At 39.9% G+C, this 23,046-nt stretch overlaps 2 protein-coding genes and 1 long non-coding RNA gene across 5 annotated transcripts in view; 2 read left to right on the top strand and 1 right to left on the bottom strand.

Annotated features, from left to right (window-relative positions):
• septin7b (septin 7b) overlaps nucleotides 1-3,176 on the top strand; it is a 19,953-nt gene extending 16,777 nt beyond the window's left edge. For both annotated transcript variants that reach the window (XM_061821034.1, XM_061821035.1), the window contains 2 exons: nucleotides 971-1,113; nucleotides 1,953-3,176. In XM_061821034.1, coding sequence (XP_061677018.1) covers nucleotides 971-1,113; nucleotides 1,953-1,992 — 183 coding nt within the window. In that variant the 3' untranslated portion in view covers nucleotides 1,993-3,176. The remainder of the gene's footprint in view (nucleotides 1-970; nucleotides 1,114-1,952) is intronic.
• Nucleotides 2,490-7,531, bottom strand: LOC133501346 (uncharacterized). The gene is made up of 5 exons (XR_009795160.1): nucleotides 7,412-7,531; nucleotides 5,420-5,436; nucleotides 5,250-5,343; nucleotides 5,133-5,159; nucleotides 2,490-5,045 (listed from the first exon to the last, which is right to left on the bottom strand). It is a non-coding gene; the product is annotated as an uncharacterized LOC133501346 (long non-coding RNA).
• On the top strand, nucleotides 6,374-23,046 carry si:dkey-256h2.1 (uncharacterized protein LOC337520 homolog). 2 transcript variants are annotated; one of them, XR_009795159.1, is made up of 12 exons: nucleotides 6,374-7,908; nucleotides 9,168-9,307; nucleotides 12,580-12,755; nucleotides 13,866-14,026; nucleotides 15,051-15,191; nucleotides 15,472-15,593; nucleotides 19,244-19,412; nucleotides 19,496-19,641; nucleotides 20,718-20,833; nucleotides 20,890-21,016; nucleotides 22,058-22,282; nucleotides 22,375-22,510. XR_009795159.1 is itself a non-coding variant. In XM_061821032.1 (12 exons), the coding sequence occupies exons 1-12, from the start codon at nucleotides 7,451-7,453 to the stop codon at nucleotides 22,498-22,500; spliced, it is 2,016 nt and encodes a 671-aa protein (XP_061677016.1). In that variant the 5' UTR covers nucleotides 6,374-7,450; the 3' UTR covers nucleotides 22,501-23,046. The 2 variants fall into 2 exon arrangements, 1 of the variants encoding a protein (XP_061677016.1); XM_061821032.1 differs by having other exon boundaries at nucleotides 22,058-22,191; nucleotides 22,375-23,046.

Genomic DNA, 23,046 nt, shown 5'->3' with positions numbered 1-23,046 from the left:
GGCTGTGCAAAATAATTTGGAATACATTTTTACTGTGAACCCACGATTATTCTGGGGGATATTTTCCAGACCCAACTTGCGGTAAATGAAAATACATGATATAAAGAGACCATAAATGTAAAAGTATTTTTACTTTTCGTCCTTGCACACGCTGTAAACATTCAAACTTGGAATTAATTTACATTCATTAACAGTGGGGTAATAATACCTTTATAAATGACAGAATAGGAGGGTTTCTCTCATCTGCAATTATCTGATCTAGTGGGTCATCCTCAACCAGGTTCATACGCTTAAGTGAGCAAAGAAATTAACCTTAAAGGGAAAACGATAACAATAATCATAATAGTTCAGAAAAAAAAGAGAAAAATGATACCACCTCAAAAGCACCTTACAACACATGTTCCAAAAAACAATGTACAATGCTTTACATATTCACTTCAAGTTAAAAAAAAAAATGTTGGTTTCAAATTTTCTTGGCATCGAAACCCTTGGGTGATACCTGTTCTAACAACAAGAGAAGATGCAAAACCTATCAGTTAAAAAAAACATTTGCCCTGCACAATGCGCTAAGAAAAAGGAAAGATAATAATAATGACAACGAAAGCAATAAATGGTGGGAACCAATGAACAAAATGAAGATAAACTTGATTTCACATTATGAAGTAACATCTTTTGATGTTATGGCATATTTTGTCCAGTTTTCCCAATGTCTTGTTCTTGCCTCAATATGAAAGTTAATTTCTCCATTTTAAAGATATCTTGAACCACTTTAATCCAATCCTCAACTGTGGGAGTATTCTTTATCAACCATTTCCTTGTAATAGCATTTTGCATGCTAGTGATAAAATACTGTGTGTGTGTGTATATATATATATATAATATATATATATATCTATATATATATATATATTCATTCATTCATTCATTCCATCATATGAGGCCATTTGTGCTACCGTTTTTGTGTGCGTAGCTTCAGCGGCGCCACGAGCAGATGAAGAAAAACCTGGAGGCGCAGCACAAGGAGCTGGAGGAGAAGCGGCGCGTGTTTGAGGAGGAGCGATCCAACTGGGAGGCCCAGCAGCGCCTGGAGCAGCAGAAACTGGAGGCCTCCAGGTGAGACATTGCTCAGCAGTACACTGAACTCCCGTTAATGGTTATTTATTATTATCGAAACATAAATACCGAAATGATCATTTCGACCAGCTGAAGTCCACTATCGTAATACGTACAGTTAGTGTGAAATGCCATAGACAGGCTGACAGAAATGCTCATAGAGGTCATGGTAGTGAACTGTGTTAATGGTTAAAACTAAACATCAAAATGATCATTACAACCAATCAGTCTGCTAGCTTCATACTAACGTATAATGTAAAATGCCATAGTCAGGCTAACAGCAATTAGCATAAATGTTATGTTAGCAGTGATTGTGTTTCCAGAAACTGCTAATTTAACACAAGTGACAACAGTGCATATAATGATACTCACTAGCGTATATTTCCTCTAGAAACAACAACAATCTTGGCTTTTTGGCATAGTTCGATTTGATTTATTTTGAATTTGATTCCTGCAACCCATTCCCAAATAACTGGGATCGGGGCACGTTTACCACTGAGTGACATGCCTTTTCCTTTGAACAACAGTCAATAAGCCTTTGGAAACCGAGGACACCAATTGTTGAAGCTTTGTAGGTAGAATTCTTTTCCATTTTTGCTTCATGGTCAACGGTCTGGCGTCTCTGTTGTCGCGTTTTGGACTTTTTAATCGCCACAAATTTTGAGGAGACAGGTCTGGACTGCTGGCAGGCGAGTCGAGTACTTGCACTGTTTTACGACTAATCAGATAGTTCTAGCATGAATACAATTTAATGGCCCCTCTAAAAATTACCTTACCACTGCTTGAGTTTGACTTTTTTGTGTCCAACATTTATGAATGATACATTGTTTCTGTTCCAGAACTCTGGAGAAGAACAAAAAGAAAGGCAAGATCTTTTAAAGAGACAGTCATCAAGGACCAGCCCGTGTCCACTTAGTTCTGTTTGCCAACGTTTGCCGCTCAGGGCACCATCAGTGTGTGGCACTGACAACACCCACTCCCCTCCCCCCATTCCCCACCCCAACCTTACCTCCATCTTCTTTTCCAGACCCAGTGTTTGTTTATAAATATATATATATATATATATATATATATATATATATATATATATATATAATATGTGTGTGTGAAATCAATTTAGAAACACCCCTTACGCACGCACACATATACATACACACACTCACTGCGTCGGGACTCATCATCATTGAAGAATGTGTTTACCTTAACAACAGTAAAGCGTCAAAATTAGAAAAAAAAAAGCCAAACCCTATTATTATTATTATTATTATTATTATTGGTGTTGTTCTTATTGTTGTAATACTGGCCCGGCCCCTTCCCCGAGCATTCCCTTTTCCTCCCAAGCAAGGTTGCTTTTTATTGGACGTGGTGTTACTTTATTTTATTTTTTTTTGGGGGGGGGGGTTGTTGTACAATCGCATTTGTTTACAGGACACAAATAAGAATATACAGTACAATAAAGGTGGACACTCTTCCTTGTTTTGACGCAGGTAGATTAATCTTAGTTTTCGCTCTTTCAGTGAAAAATGGAAGAAAATACCAAGAACAACTTTTTTTTTTTTTTTTGGGACTTGGGCCTCTTTATAGACTCAAGTCCTATCTTAAGCTTATTATTTCTGCAGGTGAACGTGTGTATTTTTTTTTTCTCTCTCCCCATCCCTCCGTGTTTAGCCATCTCCCGAAAGCATTGGACCACCCTTTCTATAATGTTCAAAGTATTATATTTCACTTTAGTTTTATTTTTATATACAAATATATACCGAGCCAGCTTGAAGTAAGACCTGCTTTTGTACATGTAGAAGAAGATTAAAAAACTCGGATGAGAGAGAGCTGCATCCACTAAGTTTTCTAATCAACACACCCCGCAAAATAGATTAAGAAAATAACGACAAAAAACCCCGAATATATTCCAGTCATGCTACGTTCAAATGCCAGTGGGAAATGAAGAGTCAACACCATTTTTCTTTTTTTTTTTTTTTTTGCTTTTGGCTATGTACTCCTCTTGTATTTTTAATGTTATTTTTCATTTGTATTGTACAAAGTCACTTAATAAACCTGTGATCATATGACAGACTCAGGTGGCTGCGTTGTGGAACCCGAAAATGGTTTAGGGCCACGAAAATGTGTGAATAAAGCCATGATCTTAGGAGATGAAAGTTGCTTTTTTTTTTTTATCCATCCATCCATATTCTATAGCGCTAATTGTCATTGGTGGAAAATATGCCTATGCCAGCTGTCGTTGGGCAGGAGGCAGGGTACAACCGGAACTGGTTGCCAGCCGGTTGCAGCTTATATATGATATGTACCATATTTTTGCAACCATAATATGCACTAAAGTCTTGCATTTTCCCCAAAATGGAAAGCATACCTTATGTGTGGCTTGACCAGCATGCTTTGCGGCACTATTGAGGTATTTAGGGAGCATGTAAATAGTGTTTAAAGTGCATGTTTTGTGTCGGTTATTTTGTGAGTCATTTTTATCTGTTTTATTTTTTTTGTTACGCTATACAAGCAATGTGTGAGGCAATGTAACCTTTTTCTGCTTACAAATGTAAAATGCAAATGTTCCTCCCTGCCTCGTGAGCGCCATCATATGGCTGCTTATGTACATGCTAACACTCATGCTAGCATGCATGCTAACAGTGTAACCAGGTACCTTATTGGTCAGTCTTGCAAATGTTGGAACTCAGCATGAGCATAAAGGTGCAGCACATTGTAAGGCGCCTCGTCTATTTAGAAATGAATTTAAGACCTCTACGATCGTGAAAATACAGTACATTTAAAAAAACAGAAAAAACTTTGAGAGCAAAACCCAGGAATTTGCAGGGATGTGAATGGGCAAGGGCATACTGTACTCTTTAAATTATCTGTTCATTTTTTGGAATTTACAATCAACTGAAAATCAAAAATAGGTCATCGTACCTGTTGCAGAAAATATTGCTCGTTACATATTCTGAATCCTCTCAGCCGCTTCACGTCTTGTCTCCTGTTTGCTGGTTTTGGCAATTTGTTAGCAAAGGAGCAATGGGCATGTTATATTTTTCCTTTTGGGGGGGGGGGGTATTCCAAAAGTGTCAGCAAATTTCCCCAGGCCCAAACAAACCGAGTGCACAGCAATTTGACACTGCATCAACTGTGCCTTCTCTGAAAGGTTGTTTTTCCTTGGACGAGGTGGTTTCTTATGGAAAAGAGCGAGTTTAAATATTTTATTGTTATCGTTTTTTTTTATATGTAATCAACCACAGTAGCCAATTCTTTTTTCAATACACATATGTGTGAATTATTTTTTTTCTAGACAAAATAATGTAATATTAAGAACATGGTTGGCGGGGTGACCTTATGAGAATAGCGTTGTAATTGTTCAAAACGGTAGACTTCCTTGAAAAAAAAAAGAATTCTCATAACGCAACTTTTTCCAGTGGCGAGTGAAGTTATTTTTTTTTTCAAACTGTGGTACATTTTAGTGGTGAAATGCTTTTGGAAATTAAAAAAAAATCTGTAGAAAAAGGTTGCCTTTATATATTCCAAAAATATTTTTTCCCCCATAGAAAAAAAAACACCACTTTATTCCCATTTTACCACATGACTCACGTTTTACACATACAATAAATCATTTATTATCTTATGAGTGTGGCCTGACGTTACAGTACACATTTTGAGGTCTTCTGACGCACGTCATGTGCTCGCCACTAGAGGTCGCTATCACCAAATACAGTCTTCATAGCCTTTTTCCAGGGGAGCTTTGGAATGACTGCGTACACTACGGCATATTATATATACAGTAATCTATAATCATACGTCGTCAGAAAATAACCTTTAAAAAAACTTGCAGAATATTTTTTGTTTTCTGCAATCTGTTGGGAGGAAGATTGAACGCAGTCGGCACCCTCAGTTCCTTTTGCCCATCAGACCTACAAAGGTTTGAAACCTTTGTACTGGAAATTGAATATAGGAAAAATATGTACAGTATATGAATAAAATGTAACTTTATATCTGTGCACTTTAAGCAAGTCTGTACTTACGTTTACGAGCTTCCCGACGTCTTGCAGCTTGAGTGCAAAGAAATGTCAAAAAATGAAAAAAAAAAAAGTTTACAAATCAATTAAGTACTTGCATTTTAATCTTAATTTGAGCCTCACCGATGTTTTTCTTTAAAAATTGGGATGGTGGTGCAAGTTTTCTTGTCATCCTTGTCAAAATATCGTCAATTAAATTTGACTCTGCAGATTTGATCTAGTTTGAGAAAAAATCCAATAGAGAAATTTTGTAATAAAAGAGATATGGGGGAGCAGATATAAATATTTCTTACCTGACTTGTACGCTTGTCTCCATCCAGACAGAAGACGTTGGTGAGCAGTAGAAAGAAAATTACAAGTTTAATCGGCTTCATTGTAGTCCACTTTATTTTGTAAAGTCTTAAGTATTGCTCGTGTTCTGTAGGTACTGGCAAAACCTCTGACGATGATGATATGATGATAATGGTGAAAATGCATCATGGGAGGGTGTTTACCTCCTCGCAGAATTAATTGCACACACGAACACACGACACTCAATCTTCTTCATGCCTTGATCCATTAAATCAGCAATTTTCACTTCCCCCAAGAGACGTTTATGAATACTGACAGTCACTCACACCCAATTTAATCCCCCTGCGCTGCTGATTTTTGTTTTTTAATGATCAACATTCCTTGGTAATATCGGAGTATATATACTATTTTGATTGAAAATATGTTTTCTAATATATTTTTTCAAATTTTATATCACAACCGTTGATGTAACATTTGTATATATGATATCTTGTCACAATACATCAACTATATATTGAATATTATGATTAAAAAACGTTCTAATATAAATTACATATTGTATATGTTGTGAATTTTTTTTGTGTCGGATAAACAATTTATACATATGAATAATACACTCATGATTTTAAAAAATGTTTCCCCAAACGATGCTAATTAAGGTTTTTAAAATATATTGTAGGTCATTTAAAAAACGATTTATTATAATACAGTATATGGAATACTATCAGTCAGCGATTTGGAGAGATAGCTAGCTAGAAAGTCGACTTTCTCGTGCTATTATTCAACGAGAAACTCCACACAGGCGGGTCTAGGGCCCAAACAAACAGTGAGACTGCATCGCAAATAATTGACACTGCATCAGTTGTGCCTTCTCAATCTGAAAGGTTGTTTTCCCTTGGACGCGGCGGTTTCTTATGGAAAACAGGCACAAATTCCCCTCTTAACTACTTTTGTTGTTGTTTTTAGATGTAATTAACCACAGTAGCCAATTCTTTTTTTTAATACACTTAGAATCATGTCTGAATTACATTTTTTTTCTAGACAAAATAATGTACTATTAAGAACGTGATTATATATTTTGTGTATGGGGCTGACTTTATGAAAATAGCGTTTTAATTGTTCAAAGAATAGACTTCCTTGAAAAAATTTATTCTCATAATGCAACTTTTTCAGTGGTGAGTGATTTTTTTTTTTTTCAAAGAGTGATACATTTTTGTGGCGAAATGCTTCTGGAGATTTAAAAAAAATCGTTAGAAAAAGGTCGCATTTCTGTAGTATAAAACAATATTTTTCCAGAGGAAACATTACATTTTGTATATGTTGTGAAAAAATATTAATTTTGTGTTGGATAAACAATTTATACGTATGAATAATACACACGTGATTTTAACAAATGTTTCCCCAAGCGATGCTAAAATATATAGTAGTTAATTTAAAAAACTATTTATTATAATACAGTATATGGAATACTATCAGTCAGATTTGGAGAGATAGCTAGCTAGAAAGACAACTAGAAAGTCGACTTTCTCGTGCTATTATTCACTGAGAAACTGTACACACTTTTGAAAGGTAGTGCATATGCCCAAAAATTCATAATGATGGATTAAAATAAGAATAAAAATGTAGTATTGCGTATCTTGTAAAAGTAATTGAATTTAGGTGAACAATTGAATTAAGGCGCTGAAAACGCATTTTCGATTTTGTAATCAATCTTTAATTTCTTAATTAATTTTACGTTATAATCAGACAACACCTATAAAACAATTTTCCTTTGTTGATTTTAGGTTAGTACATAATTATTATGCAATCAGGGAGCCGCTGACCGAAGTCAAGTGTGTGTTTTTCGGCCCAATGCGCCCGCCGTCGTCGTCGTCTGAACTCTGACCCGCGCCTGACGCTCCAAACACGATGAGATGACGACCCAGCCGCCACATTTCACATAAAATCTCTCAATCGTTTAAATAATCAACTTTAAATGACATAAACGCGCCAACCTTTGTCATTCTAGCCGAACTGACTCAACATTCGACCGAATGTTGCGTTCAGCTTCTCCCGTGCTCTACTTCCTGCTTGTGGTCGGCGCTCACGTGACGTTCGCCGCCGATCGCATACCGAGGCGGCGGCTGAAGCTGGCAGAAAATGAGGCGAGTCGGTGGGCTTCGGAGTCTCGCGACAACTCGGTGGAGTCGAGACAGTCCGGAGGTCTGGAGCCTGGAGACCCGGCGGCTGAGTTCACGGTGCCGACTCTCGACGGGGAGTTCGTGTATCTTCCGGGAGCAGCGGCTTGGGCGGGGGTGTCGCTTCTCATTCACGCGTTTACCAACAAGTCGGCTTTCCTGGAGTGTCTGTGGAGCTCCTCGGCGTCTTTGGGCAGCCTCGTCGAGGAGCTGCCGGCCAGCGCTCAGGTGCTCTTTCTCTCCCTGGACGACTCCGCCGCCGCGGACGCGCTCTGGATGCGGGAAAGGCTCCACGTCGCCGCAAAAGAGCACGGGTGAGTCGCTGATGACTCTACAGCGCCAAATAGATAACTAATACATTATTGCTATGTAAAATAAAACCAGCCAAGTTACTTTTGTACTGTTAAAACATACAGGTGGACCGATACCAATGATATTTGCAGCAGTAAAAAGAAAAATATTGCCGTCAAAATTGTGAATAGTAAAAACTCCAACACTTAATGGTGTTAAAATGTTTTTAAATATGAGTTTAACCAACAGCTTTTCAGATTTGGACCTATTTTACCTCCATCTTATATCTTCGTTTTAAGAATTCGAACAAAAAGTGCAGCCAGCTCCCAACTCAACAAAAGTCTCATGAAATTAGATGAAAACCTACATAAATAATTGAAAAACTATTGAAAATCCATCCATCCATCCATTTTCTTTGCCGCTTATCCTCACGAGGGTCGCAGGGAGTGCTGGAACATATTCCCAGCTGTCAACGGGCAGGAGGCGGGGTACACCCTGAACTGGTTGCCAGCCAATCGCAGGGCACATCGAGACAAACAGCTGCAGTCACAATCACACCTAGGGGCAATTTAGAGTGTCCAATTAATGTTGCATGTTTTGGGGATATGGGAGGAAACCGGAGAAACTCCACACAGGCGGGTCCAGGATCGAACAGAACTGTGAGCCCAACGCTTTACCAGCCGCGCCACCGTGCCGCCTGTGTTGAAAAAAATGTTCAGAAACGTGAGTCGAACTGAAATGTTAATTTTTCACTTACCGTAGTTTTAAGTTCAAAAGTGCAGAGAGTTATGTGACTTTTACCCAGTTTTACGTGGATCCCTCGTCAGCCCTTTGATTCAAAGAAACGAGAAAAAAAAAATGGCTGCTCCCGACAGGCATCAAAATACAAAATAGTTGTCTTTTCTCAGGAAAAAACAAACAAACTACGATGTATCACACGTGACCAATACAGACATGTTTAAGATGTAGAAAACGCACTACAGTGTCCACTTTGTGTTAAAAAGCAAATAATTACAATGATGTAGCACAAATATACACTTTAGCAGAAACATCAGTTGCATTAACAGTTTAAAAAAAAAAAAAAAGCTTTTCATCCGGCGTAAAACTGTGCCAAACAAATATGCGTTCATCTAAGATGACACGCTGTGGCGACCCCTAATGGGACAAGCCGAAAGGAAAAGAAGAAGAAGAAGAATAAAAGGAGACTACCACGCATACAACGTCTTTTCACACTGCTACACTTCCAAAACTTGAAAGGTAACATATGTGTTTTCTTTTTCAGTCGAGAAGAGGTCCTGTCCAGGCTCCACGTGTCGCCGGTCCCGGTGTTCGCCATCGGCAACTGGATCGCCAGCGTCTTGTACTCCTGGGCCTGCACGGGGCACAACTGCGGCCTGGCCCAGGCTGTCTTTACTTCGCAGGGTGAGCGAGTCTCACTTTCTTATGTGGCTAAGCAATCAAATCAAATCTCTGATTTGTTTTGAATGAAAATCCAATTTCCTCTTTTAATCGATTTGAAAATGTAAAATGTGTATTAAATCACGGCACGGTGGATCAGGTGGAAAGCTGAGGTCCCGGGTTCGATCCCGGACCCGCCTGTGTGTAATTTGCATCTTCTCCCCGTGCCTGCGTGGGCTTTTTCCGGGCACTCCTGTTTCCTCCCACATCCCAAAAACTTGCAACATTAACTGGACACTCTAAATTGCCCATAGGTGTGATTGTGAGTGCAGCTGTTCGTCTCTATGTGCCCTGCAATTGGCTGCCGACCAGTTCAGGGTGTACCCCGCCTCATGCTCGTTAATAGCTCGGATAGGCTCCAGCACTCCCCGCGACCCTTGTGAGGATAAGGGCTAATAAAATGAATGGATATATATTAGATCAGGGGTGTCAAACATACGGCCCGCGGGCCGGATCCGGCCCGTCTGGTGGTTTGGTACGGCCCGGGGAAGAAAGCTGCATTGTATAAAAAAAAATATGAATTTTCTTTAAAATTTGTAGTTCTTGTATTATCCGCTAGGGGGCGCAGTGTTTTAGTACGTGCAGACAACATGAAAGCAACACTGCGGCGGAAGTAGGACCACCTTGACCTGGTAAAATTGAACGTCTGTACAGCGTCTATTGGCGTCAATTGCATTATCTACTTTTCCGTTTGCCTCGCACCCTCATCAGCAAAATGTCTTTGTCAAAAAGGAGAAAAGTAGACACAGAGTGTCGGACTTTTCAAGAAAAATGGACATGTTCTTATATGTTCACGGAGGTGAATGGGAAACCCGTGTGCCTGGTGTGCCAGCAGCAAGTTTCGGTGCTTAAAGAATACAATATTCGGCGCAATTACGAAACTCAGCATGGTGAAAAATACAACAGTTTGCATGGAGAATTGAGAAAACAGAAGGTAAATGAAATGATGGCGCGTCTGAAGAAACAGCAAAACATCTGTTTTCACCCGGAGCCGAGAAGCCAGTGATGCTGCGGTGAAAGCCAGCTACCTAGTTACCTAAAAACTGCTTGCTGACAGCTGCTGAAATTGTGTGTCCTGAGAAGCGACATGCTTTCGCCAATATAAGCTTGACAAGAAATACCGTGGCAGACAGGATTTCGGAACTCTCTGCAGATTTGGACCACCAACTAAAATGCAAAGTGGGGTCATTTGTGGGATTTTCTGTTGCGATCGATGAGAGTACTGATATCACGGACGTCGCTCAACTGGCCATATTCATTCGTGGAGTTGACAAGACTTTGAATGTCACAGAGGAGTTTCTCGAGCTGGTGCCGACGATCGACACCACAACAGCTGAGGACATTTTCAGCTCCGTCGTCTGAGCGCTGGACAGAGTCGGAGCGGACCGGTCGCGCGCCGTAAGCCTGGCTACTGACGGTGCGCCGTCAATGATCGGTAAAAAGGCAGGTGTTGTGACAAAGTTCAGAGATAAAGTACAAGCCGCAAATGGGGGAGGTAATTTTTGGACATTTCATTGCATTTTGCATCAGGAGGCATTATGCAGCAAATCGCTAAGAATGGATCACGTCATGGAGGTGGTTGTCCGAACTGTTAATTTCATCCGAGCCAGAGGTCTCAATCATCGTCAATTTGACAGCTTTCTCAGTGACTGTAACATTATCCACGGTGTGCCTTATCACACGAACGTACGACGGTTAAGCAGAGGTGCTGTGCTAAAGCGCTTCTTTGATTTACGTGATGAAATCGGACAATTCATGGAGAAAAAAGGGAAACCTGTTAAGGAATTACAGCGCCATCTGTGGCTGCAGGACCTTGCGTTTATGGTTGACATCACTGAGCACTTGAATATTCTTAACAAAATGTTGCAGGGACGCAAAAAAATCGTAACACAGTATTATGACAGCATACGTGCGTTCAAGTTAAAGCTCGGGTTACGGGAGACGCAGGTGGCAAGCGGTGACCCTGCTCATTTTCCCTGTTTAAAAGATATGTGCGCAGCAAGCGTTAATTCTGACGTGAAACGGTACAAAGAGAAGATTTCAGGGCTGTTGATGGAGTTTGAGAAAAGATTTCAGGATTTTAGCGAACTCGAAACAGATTTTGCAGTTTTTCGCTCACCATTCACAGTCAAAGCTTCTGATTTGCCCGTTGCCATGCAACTTGAAATCATTGATTTGCAGTGTGATGTAGAACTGAAGGACAGATTTGCCTCTGTAAGCTTGGACACATTTTACAAGTACCTCCTACCAGGCTTTCCCGCGTTGACAGCACTAGCTGCTAAAACATTGTCCATGTTTGGGACAACCTACCTTTGTGAGCAAGTTTTCTCACTAATGAACATTAATAAAACAAAGCTGCGCTCAAAGCTCACACATAAGCATTTGAATGAGATTCTGAAATTGGCTGCTTCTCAGGACACGATGCCTCATATTGATGCACTTGTGCAGGATAAACGATGTCAAGTTTCAAGGGCAAATTCCAAGCAAGACGAATAATTGCTGTGAAAGTTATTCATTTGTTCCAATTGCTTTCCAGATGTTGAAAAACAGTGTTTTTAAGTTCCACAAGGGTGGTACTAAATGTTTTTGGAACATTGTTACTATTTCTGTGATCAGTTTTATGTACAACACACTTAAATATATGTTTAACTGTGTAAAAGTGTTGTTAAAATTGCACACACTTTATTTATGTTCTTATGTTATTCTCTTGTTCATAATATATTGTTCATAATGTAAAAGGAAAATTCTGTTAATAAACATTTTGATAATTTACTCATTCTTTGCACTAATTATTAGTATTAGTGACTAATACAAAGGAAAAAAGTGGGCTTATTGTTAGTTCTATGTAATTTTGCAATGAGTTTACTGGTTCGGCCCGCTTGATCTCAAATTAAGCTGTATTCGGCCCGCAGACCAAAGGGAGTTTGACACCCCTGTATTAGATCATACTTCACTCATAAAAGATCCTTTTTGAAAGTATTTCTTTTTCTGTTGCTGTCGAGAAATGGGAGATTATCGTAGGAAATCACTGAAAAAACAAAAAGACTAGCTTCCGCAGTTGACTAAATAAGAGGACATGTGTGCGTGCTTCAAGCTTTTTATTTGTCACGTTTACTATAAAGCTGACATAAAACAATAGAATTGAACGTTCTTGATTTAAACTCCCAAATGATGCCAATTACTTTAAGTGTAACTCAACTTGCAAACATTTCCACTCGTGCTTTCCACGCACGCAGGATGGGACGTTCCGGTGATTGTCAAGCGCCTGGACGCCAGATACGATTGGCTGACGGGGCGCTGGGCTATGACCCGTTACCGGCTGAGGGACGCTGGGGACGGCTGCGAGCCGTCGCCGTCCGTGGGCGGTGCTGTGGCCTGGCTGGCGGAGGGCAACTGCAGCTTCTTCACGAAGGTCGTCTTAAAAGCACAAACATGAACATGATGAGCAAAATCGGAACCTGAAAGTATGGCTCGTTACGCAATATTTGTACAATGTTGTTATTAACGTGATCAAATATTTTACAGGACTCTAATGAAACATTTTGTAGTGTTTTTGAAGCATACAACATCATAATGCAATTTTAGCGGTACGATACAATTATAATTATATAATTATTGCACAGGAAAATTAAAACACTGTGAGAAATCGGAGTACACAAGAGTATAATAAAAACATCAATTTTCTGAGCCACTTATCATATTATCTTATTATATCACAGTATAATTCTACTAATGAAATGTGATAAAAATAAAAAAGTGAAATCAGGAAAATTCTGGGAGAAATAAACTGTAAAATTTCTATGCATTTTTAAATGTAATTTTAAAAATAAGTACTTGTATAATTCTGATCTATTTTATAATTCTAATACTGAAATGTCATTCTTTTAAAAAGAAAAAAATAGAGCATTTTAGTGTTTTTCAAAATCTAGAATATTTTCAAAAAGATTTTTTTTGTAGTTTTTCAAAATTGTAATGTACTGTTATTATTTTTTTTAATTGTTCGTACTATAATTCCTTACTTTTGTATAATATGATGCCCTCATTCAATAAAACAAATACATCGGAACATGTTAATGTTTTATAAATCAAGGAAATTTAGGGTGACAAATATCTCTAAATTTTACATTTTTTTATATACACAATTTTTATTAGTAAAATATAGTTTCATACGATATAATTACAATAATGGATTGTAATAAAAAAATAAGAATGCAGGAGAAGAATATTGAAAGTGTTGTTTTTTCAAATCTGGTAAAATCAAGGAGAAAATGAAATTTCTACAGTGTTACTGTAAATTCTTTGTATGTATTTTTTAAATTATTTTTTAAAATTCCATACGATGATAAAAACACTATCTAAAATAAGGAAAATTCTACTAAGATCTATGATTATTTGTTATACAAACAGGCTTATATAGCAATAAAATATTAGCATAATTTGTAAAAATTTCAAGCGGAAAATAAAAAATGCATGAAAACATTAAATGTGGTCTTTGGAAGTGAGCGGTGTTCTCTGGTCACAGGTCCAAAACATGGCGAAGTCCAACGCCTCCGGCGTGCTGGTTTACGCCCACCCGGGAAACGCCATCCAGGACATGAACTGCGTTGACGCCGAGTGCTTCACGCCGCTCAGCCTGCCCGCGGCCATGGTGCACCTCCAGCCGCCCGTCGCCCAGGCGCTCAGGTCAGACAATGCGCCACCGCGAAGTCGACATTTTAACGCTGTTATTAAAACGTTCGATAGCGCCGATGACCGATAAGGTAATTTGGTTAAATCCTGACGTTGGAAAAAGCTTATGCCTACCGTAATTACCGTCCTCCAAGCCACGGCTTTTTCACGAGCTTTCAACCCTGCGGTTGATGCGGCTAATTTGTGCATTTTTCTAATGGCCGCAAGGGGGCGCTCGAGCAGAAAAGGTAAGAATGGGACCGGTGGAATATATGTGCCGAGGAAGTGACTTTTACCGGCCCTGTTAGCGCTGTCCTAGCGTATTGCTCCTGTGTTACTAGCATGTCTCAATGATATTTACTGGTTATTTTTATTTTAACCAGCCCTGTTAGCACTAGCCTTAGGGCGGCGCTAGTGTTAGCACTAGCGTTAGCGCTAGCGTTAAACTCTTTCTGTGTACCGTCTTTCTTTGTAAATATCTTGTGTTTCAATGGGCGTTTCAATGTGGGCACTTGTGTTTTTTACACAGCTGCGGCGTATGTATGTACCAAATGGTATTTCCTTTACAAATGTTCTCGGTGAGGCTTGTAACCAGCTGCGCGCTGTAGGCTGGGAATTATGGTATACGCCCGATGCCTCAAAAGTCAAACAATAAGTACCAAAAAGGAATTGGGAATTTCAGTATACCGCGTTGCCTTCACTTACAACTTCAATTAAATCCGTGTTAACGCTTATAACACAAAACACTCGTATCACAAGTCGTCTTCCCTCAAAGAAATGAATGAAAATACCATTCATCTGTTCCAGAACCCCCCAAAATACTGTTGTTTTCATGTGTTTTAATAGGAAAAATAGCACTCTACATTATTATACTTTCTAAAAGTGACATAATTCAACTGGGTATAAACAATTGGACAGTTTGTGAGCCATGATAATTCAATGGGCATTGTGCTGCTCATTCCGGTCTCACATTACACATTTCTCAGTTGCACATTTTTTACGTCAGTCGGCTGTTTTTGTGCGTCGATCTTCCGAACAGGTCGGGTGTGGCGGTGAACGTGTCTTTCCAGACCACGCCCTCCCCCAACTTCTTCACCGCCATCGACCAGCGGGGGGCGCTGGCCGAGACGGGCTGGTTCCTCTACCCCTCGTTCAGCTTCGTCAACTGGCAAGCGCAGTGGTGAGTGTGCGCGACCACTCGACGGCCGGACAGCAATATGAAATAACGTCACTTCTGACTTCCTTGGTTGTTGTGTCAGTACATGTCACTGACCAGCAGAGGGCGCACTTACTTCAGGCCCACTCCAAAGAAAGTAGGAAATGAAAGAGTGAAAACAAATGTACAAACAGAATGGTCAATAAAGCCCTTCCTAAACAAGCTATGCTTAAATGTCTTTTGGTGAAGCAGCGTGTGGCTCATTCCCACCGATAATGATGTAAGTGCATATTTTTGTGTTCAGGTTTGACTTCTCGGCAGCCTTGCAAGTGAAACTGGACTCTCCCGCCACCGTGGTTCCGGTCTTTGACAAAGTGCAAATGCAAGGCGACAAAGGGGCTGTGGCTGACGTCGACATGCCGCCAGGTGGCGCCCTTTGGCCTCTTAAATTGTTCCTAAAAATAATAGCAAAAAGTCATTATTTAACTGCCCATTTTTATTTTTTTTTATTTAAAAAAGTCTTGAGTTAATACCCTATTCAAATGCTCTTAAAATATTTTTCATTTATTTTGAAAGAACATTACTTTTACAGTTCAAGTTTGATTTAATTGCTTGTTGAAAAAAATTGAGAAAAAAAAGTAAAAATCACTCATAACCATTTGTAAATAATAATTTGTAAATGTAATAATCGGTCATTTATTGTACATAGTAAACATAAAATTATATGAGTATGCGCTTTTATTATCAGTCAATTTTATTTTTAGATGAATTAACTCACTTTAATTGCTCAAAAATAAACTACAAAAATTCCTAGTCAATATATTTAAATATTACATTAAAAAAGCATTTTTTTAACCATGTTTTAGCTCAACTTCAGTATTTTTATTTAAAAACAGTCTTGAGTTTTTTTAGTAGCGTGTTTTAATATTAGTTATTATATCTTTCTAGCTATTCACCACATTGTACTACTCCCTAAACATTTGTCAGTTTTATTTTAAAATGAACGAAGAAGATAAGACAAGAAGACAAAGAAGAGGAGGAAACCGGATCCAGCGTCAGAAGAAAAAGAGGAATGCACAGAGCCTACAACTGAGTGTAGGGACTTTGAATGTTGGGACTATGACAGGAAAAGCACAGGAGTTGGTTGACATGATGATTAGGAGAAAGGTTGATATTCTGTGCATCCAAGAGAGCAGGTGGAAAGGTAGTAAGGCTAGAAGTTTGGGAGCAGGGTTTAAATTATTCTACCACGGAGTAGATGGGAAGAGAAATGGAGTAGGGGTTATTTTAAAGGAAGAGCTGGCTAAGAATGTCTTGGAGGTGAAAAGAGTATCAGATCGAGTGATGAGACTAAAATTTGAAATTGAGGGTGTTATGTATAATGTGGTTAGCGGCTATGCACACCACAGGTAGGATGTGACCTAGAGTTGAAAGAGAAATTCTGGAAGGAACTAGATGAAGTAGTTCTGAGCATCCCAGACAGCGAGAGAGTTGTGATTGGTGCAGATTGTAATGGACATATTGGTAAAGGAAACAGGGGCGATGAAGAAGTGATGGGTAAGTACGGCATCCAGGAAAGGAACTTTGAAGGGCAGATGGTGGTGGACTTTGCAAAAAGGATGGAGATGGCTGTAGTGAACACTTATTTCCAGAAGAGGGAGGAACACATAGTGACCTACAAGAGCGGAGGTAGAACCACCCAGGTAGATTATATTTTGTGCAGACGATGTAATCTGAAGGAGGTTACTGACTGTAAAGTAGTGATAGGGGAGAGTGTAGCTCGACAGCATAGGATGGTAGTGTGTAGGATGACTCTGGTGGTGGGTAGGAAGATTAAGAAGACAAAGGTAGAGCAGAGAACCATGTGGTGGAAGCTGTGAGAAAGGAAGAATGTTGTGCGGCCTTCCGGAAAGAGGTGAGACAGGCTCTCGATGGACAACCGAAGCTCCCGGAAGACTGGACGACGACAGCCAAGGTGATCAGAGAGACAGGCAGGAGAGTACTTGGTGTGTCATCTGGTAGGAAAGGGGAGAAGGAGACTTGGTGGTGGAACCCCAAAATACAGGGAGTAATACAAGGAAAGAGATTAGCGAAGAAGAAGTGGGATACTGAGAGGACTGAGGAGAGGCGAAAGGAGTACATCGAGATGCGACGTAGGGCAAAGGTAGAGGTGGCAAAGGCTAAACAAGAGGCATATGAAGACATGTACACCAGGTTGGACACGAAAGAAGGAGAAAAGGATCTCTACAGGTTGGCCAGACAGAGGGATAGAGATGGGAAGGATGTGCAGCAGGTCAGGGTGATTAAGGATAGAGATGGAAATGTGTTGACTGGTGCCGGTAGTGTACTAAATAGATGGAAAGAATACTTGAGAAGTTGATGAATGAAGAAAATGAGAGAGAAGGAAGAGTTGAAGAGGCAAGAGTGAAGGACCAGGAAGTGGAAATGATTACTAAGGGGGAAGTCAGAAAGGCACTACAAAGGATGAAAACTGGAAAGGCAGTTGGTCCTGATGACATACCGGTAGAGGTATGGAAGCAATTTGGAGAGATGGCTGTGGAGTTTTTGACCAACTTATTCAACAGAATACTAGCAGGCGAAAAGATGCCTGAAGAATGGAGGAAAAGTATTCCAGTTACCATTTTTAAGAACAAAGGGGATGTTCAGAGCTGTGGGAACTATAGAGGAATAAAGTTGATGAGCCACACAATGAAGTTATGGGAAAGAGTAGTGGAGGCTAGACTCAGGACAGAAGTAAGTATCTGCGAGCAACAGTATGGTTTCATGCCTAGAAAGAGTACCACAGATGCATTATTTGCCTTGAGGATGCTCGTGGAAAAGTACAGAGAAGGTCAGAAGGAGCTACATTGCGTCTTTGTGGACCTAGAGAAAGCCTATGACAGAGTACCAAGAGAGGAACTGTGGTACTGCATGCGTAAGTCTGGTGTGGCAGAGAAGTACGTTAAAATAGTACAGGACATGTATGATGGCAGCAGAACAATGGTGAGGTGTGCCTTAGGTGTGACAGAGGAATTTAAGGTGGAGGTGGGACTGCATCAGGAATCAGCTCTGAGCCCCTTCCTATTTGCAGTGGTAATGGATAGGCTGACAGATGAGGTTAGACTGGAATCCCCTTGGACCATGATATTCGCAGATGATATTGTCATATGCAGTGAAAGCAGGGAGCACGCAGAGGAACAATTGGAAAGATGGAGACATGCACTGGAAAGGAGAGGAATGAAGATTAGCCGAAGTAAAACAGAATATCTGTGCGTGAATGAGAAAAGTAGAGGGGGAAGAGTGAGGCTACAGGGAGAAGAGATAGCGAGGGGGACGACTTCAAATACTTGGTCAACAATACAGAGCAATGGAGAGTGTGGTAAGGAAGTGAAGAAAGGGGTCCAAGCGGTTGGAACAGCTGGCGAAAGGTTGTCTGGTGTGTTATGTGACAGAAGAGTGTCTGCTAGGATGAAGGGCAAAGTTTACAAAACAGCGGTGAGGCTGGCCATGATGTACGGATTAGAGACAGTGGCACTGAAGAAACAACAGGAAGCTGAACTGGAGGTGGCAGAAATGAAGATGTTGAGGTTCTCGCTCGGAGTGACCAGGTTGGATAGGATTAGAAATGAGCTCATTAGAGGGACAGCCAAAGCTGGATGTTTTGGAGACAAGATTCGAGAGAGCAGACTTCGATGGTTTGGCCATGTTCAGAGGCGAGAGAGTGAGTATATTGGTAGAAGGATGCTGAGGATGGAGCTCCCAGGCAAAAGAGCGAGAGGAAGACCAAAGAGAAGGTTTATGGATGTGGTGAGGGAAGACATGAGGGCAGTTGGGGTTAGAGAGGAAGATGCAGGAGATAGGCTAAGATGGCAAAAGATGACACGCTGTGGCGACCCCTAACGGGACAAGCCGAAAGGAAAAGAAGAAGATTTTAAAATGAACGAAGTCAATCTTTAAAATCTAAAATCACTTGTAACTCCATTCATTATTTCTCAATTCTTTAAAACAATTCTAAAAGAAAATCATCCTGAATTTATCATCCATTTTTTTTGCTTTTTCTGCTCGTGTGCGAGCAGACTTGTCCACGTTCGACACGCTGACGTTGGACGCGCGGTTGTCGTGTCCTGGCGGCAGAGACGCGTCGTGCCCCCAGTGGGATCACACCGTTCGCCTTTTCGTGTGCTGCGATCGCCTCGGACCTTACTGCCGCGTCGAGCTGGGACGCTGGATCACCACTTTCCGGAGGTGGGGTGCGGCTAACCCACCAAAATACAGTGGGCCCCCCTGCAAATGCGCCGTGTTCTAATCGTGCGTGTGTTTGTGTGCAGAGGGATTGGTCGTTGGCAGACGGACGTGTCTCCTCTCCTTCCCGTGCTGGACGCCGGCGTTTGCCGCTTCACCATGAAGACGGCACCGTGGGCCATGCCCTGGATTGTTTCCCTCAACCTGAGGTTCAGCGTGGCCAACCTCACAGGTAGGACTGGACTCGCTCGAGCAGGATGGTACGGAAGCGTATTGCTGCCACACCCACAAAAAAAAAAAAAAAGTCGCTATCATGTTATAACGTGATATGTTTTACATTATAATGTGTTTAATTACATGTTATAACTTGAATCATTTCACGTTATAACGGGAGAAGTTTCACGTTATAATGTAATTCATTTAATGTTATAGTGTGAAACATTCATGTTATAACATGATTCATTTCATGTTATAACATAGATTCATTTCGCGTTATAATGTAGAAAATAATGAATAAATAAATTTCACCAAAAGGCAATTACTTCCGGTTCTAGTAGGACTGGGCTCACTCAAGCAGTATGGTCCGGAAGCGTATTGCTGCCACACACACACGCAAAAAAAAGTCACTATCATGTTATAACATGATATGTTTCACGTTATAATGTAATTCATTTCATGTTATAGTGTGAAACTTTTATGGTATAACTTGATATGCTCTATGTTATAATATATTCGTTTAATGTTAAAACGTGGATTCGTTTCATGTTATAATGTAGAAAATAATAACTAAATAAATTTCACCCCTCTTTACCCCGCCCCCCAGAAGGCAATTACTTCTTGCTCCATGCGTAAGAGGAAATCTTCGGGTACATCGCGACTGCGCAAAAACCTCACCAAATCCATATTTTGTGCAACACTCAATGAGAGTCCACTTCGAGCTGTCTTCCTGTATGCCACCCTGGGAGGATGTGAGTGACCACAGGGTCGCAACAAGTCGACGCCAACTTTTTAGTTTACAACGTAGAACTTAGGTTTTACCGTGATATGTTTCATGTTATAATATGATAAGTTACATGTTATAACTTGGTTCATTTCACATTATAACGTTACATGTTATGCTGTGAAATGGATCATGCTATAATGAAATATTCATGTTATAATGTGTAATTAACCCCATTATAATGTGAAACGTATCACGCTATAACGTGATAGCGATCTTTTTTTTTTTTTTTTATACGCTTCCGTAGGATGGAGCTCAAGACATCTTTTCTAAAGTGATCACTTAGTAGGGAACGATTTGGGCCACAGGAGAGAAGCTCCGCCCCTTCCGAGTGATGTCACTGTACGACGGCGGGACCTTCGACAAGACGTACAACCGGCGCTACCTGCCAATCAAGTTCCCCGTGCCCGCCTCTGCTAGAAAGGTAAAACGCATCGCGTACAAGATGGCCGACGGTCCTGACGGCGTGCGGCCCCGCAGGTGGAGCTCTACGCCGTCATCACGGGACACGGCAGCGACGACAACGGATGCGCAGAGTTCTGCGTAACCTCGCATCACTTCCTGGTCAACGCCGTTCACAACAACACGCGATCCTTCGACTCTGCGGGTGAGCGGCGCTTTTGTTCATTGCTCAATTATGCTCGCTTAACATTGAAAAAAAAAGTGCTAATTGAGGGAACAGCGGCAATGAATCTTGATTTGGAAAATCATTTTACATTTTTTTTTATTACAAGATTAAATCTGGATCAACAAAAAAATACATTCATGAATAAGTTTCTATTTACACAATAGTGATTTCATGGGGAAAACTTTTGTCATTGTATAAGAGGTATTTTTTTGTAAAGTTGTAATTTTACATGAATTCATTTGGCATTTTACAATAAAAAGGCAGGATTTTAGTTTATGAAAAAAATCATGAATATAGAGGCATATTTTAATTACTAATTTAAACCAAAAAAGTGATTTTATGCAGTCTTAATTTGATGTGGTAATTCATTTTAAATATTAAAAAGTAAATGGGAAAATGCAGAATTTTATGATGCAGTCATAAATGTATATAATATTAATAAGTAAGTAATATATGTAGGACAGTGATTTCATGGGGAAAACTTTTGTCATAGTACAATAAGTATTTATTTATAAAGTTGTAAATTTACATGAATTCATTTGGCATTTTCCAAAAAAAAGGCAGGATTTTAGTTTTTGAAAAAAATCAGGCATATTTCAATTACTATTCTAAACCAAAAAAGTCTTAATTTAATATGACAATTAATTTTACATATTCAAAAACAAATGGGAAAATGTGGAATTTTATGATACTCGTAATAAATGTATATTTAGAGAATTTGTCATTTCCTGAGGGGGAAAAAAAAACAAAATTTACAAGTAGAGTTGTCATTTTAAGAGTACAAAAAAAAATGTATGCAACGTGAAAAGAACCAATTTTACGGCCAAAATAAGTTTATGCGTCCCTCTGGGAATAAGATCCTAATTGAAAAAGTTCAGATTTTGTGAGAAATAGTGCATTCCACAGATTTTGAGGGACAACCCACCCCTGCCCCCCACATTCGGATTTTACTGGGCGGAAATATGATAAGCATATTTGATTTCCTTGAAATCGGTGTGCGGTCTCTCCGGGCTCGCGCAGGCTCAGCGCTGGGCTGCGCCGAGGGCGTGACGTCGGGTGCCGTGCCCAACGAGCACGGCACCTGGCTCTACGGCCGCGGGGGCTGGTGCGACGGACTGCAGGTGGACCCCTGGAGGCTCGACGTCACCACGCAGGTACCGTAGTAGTCGCAAATTCGCTCTTTGCAAATGATCGCTTTCTGCAAGGCCGTGAAGGTATCGGAGCTGCGATTGGATGAAGGAGTTGGTGGGTGGGGCCTCCGCAAGCGACAATTACCGATTGTGCAGACTTGTGTGAGTAACAAATGAATATTTGTGTCTATTTTTGCACTTTTGCAGTTGGATGTTAGCGGGCAGGCGTCCAACACGGTCCGATACTTGGGCCTGTTCAACGGGAAAGACCCGGACCCGACTCAACAGCCGGGTTACATTGTCATGTCTTCTTTCCTCGTCTTCTACAAATGAGCACCGCAAACGTCCTCTCTGGACTCCTTAAAAAGTTTTAAATTCATCCTCGAGCCATACTTTTAGATTTATTTTTAAAATTTTAAAGTATAGAAATAACTGAGCAGAACTCGTATCCAAAGTGACTTTTAATTTGTATTTACTCAATATAATTTTTTAAATATATTTGTAAATAAATATTTTAAATATGATGAATGGATTTTTCCATTCCAGTGCCTTATATTTGTATACAGTCAATTATAAATTTAAAATAATTTTTCTTGTCCACAGTGTTTGCTGCCATTGTAACTTTATCATTAATATTTTTTTCGGCCATCATGAGTTTAATGTAGTTAAGTTTTAATTAAAATTGAAAAAATTTATTGCTTCTTAATGAAACATCCACAGCATAACGTGAAACATCACATATTTTTTCAATTAAAAAGTATAAAAATAATTGAGCAGAAGTCCTATCCAAAGTGACTTTTAATTTGTCTTTACTGTATATAATTTTTAAAATATGTTTTTGTAAATAAATATTTTAAATTTGATTCACGGATTTTCCAT

This window comes from Syngnathoides biaculeatus, chromosome 5, assembly GCF_019802595.1.
Source record: "Syngnathoides biaculeatus isolate LvHL_M chromosome 5, ASM1980259v1, whole genome shotgun sequence".
Lineage (NCBI taxonomy): Eukaryota > Metazoa > Chordata > Actinopteri > Syngnathiformes > Syngnathidae > Syngnathoides > Syngnathoides biaculeatus.
This window is presented reverse-complemented; position numbering and strand designations above follow the sequence as displayed.

Excerpts from the sequence above, each read along its gene's own strand:
- si:dkey-256h2.1 (XM_061821032.1), top strand. The coding sequence starts at position 7,451 with ATGTTGCGTTCAGCTTCTCCCGTGCTCTACTTCCTGCTTGTGGTCGGC. Across the intron at positions 7,909-9,167 it reads GTCGCCGCAAAAGAGCACGG|TCGAGAAGAGGTCCTGTCCA; the intron begins GTGAGTCGCTGA and ends TTTCTTTTTCAG. Across the intron at positions 9,308-12,579 it reads GGCTGTCTTTACTTCGCAGG|GATGGGACGTTCCGGTGATT; the intron begins GTGAGCGAGTCT and ends CCACGCACGCAG.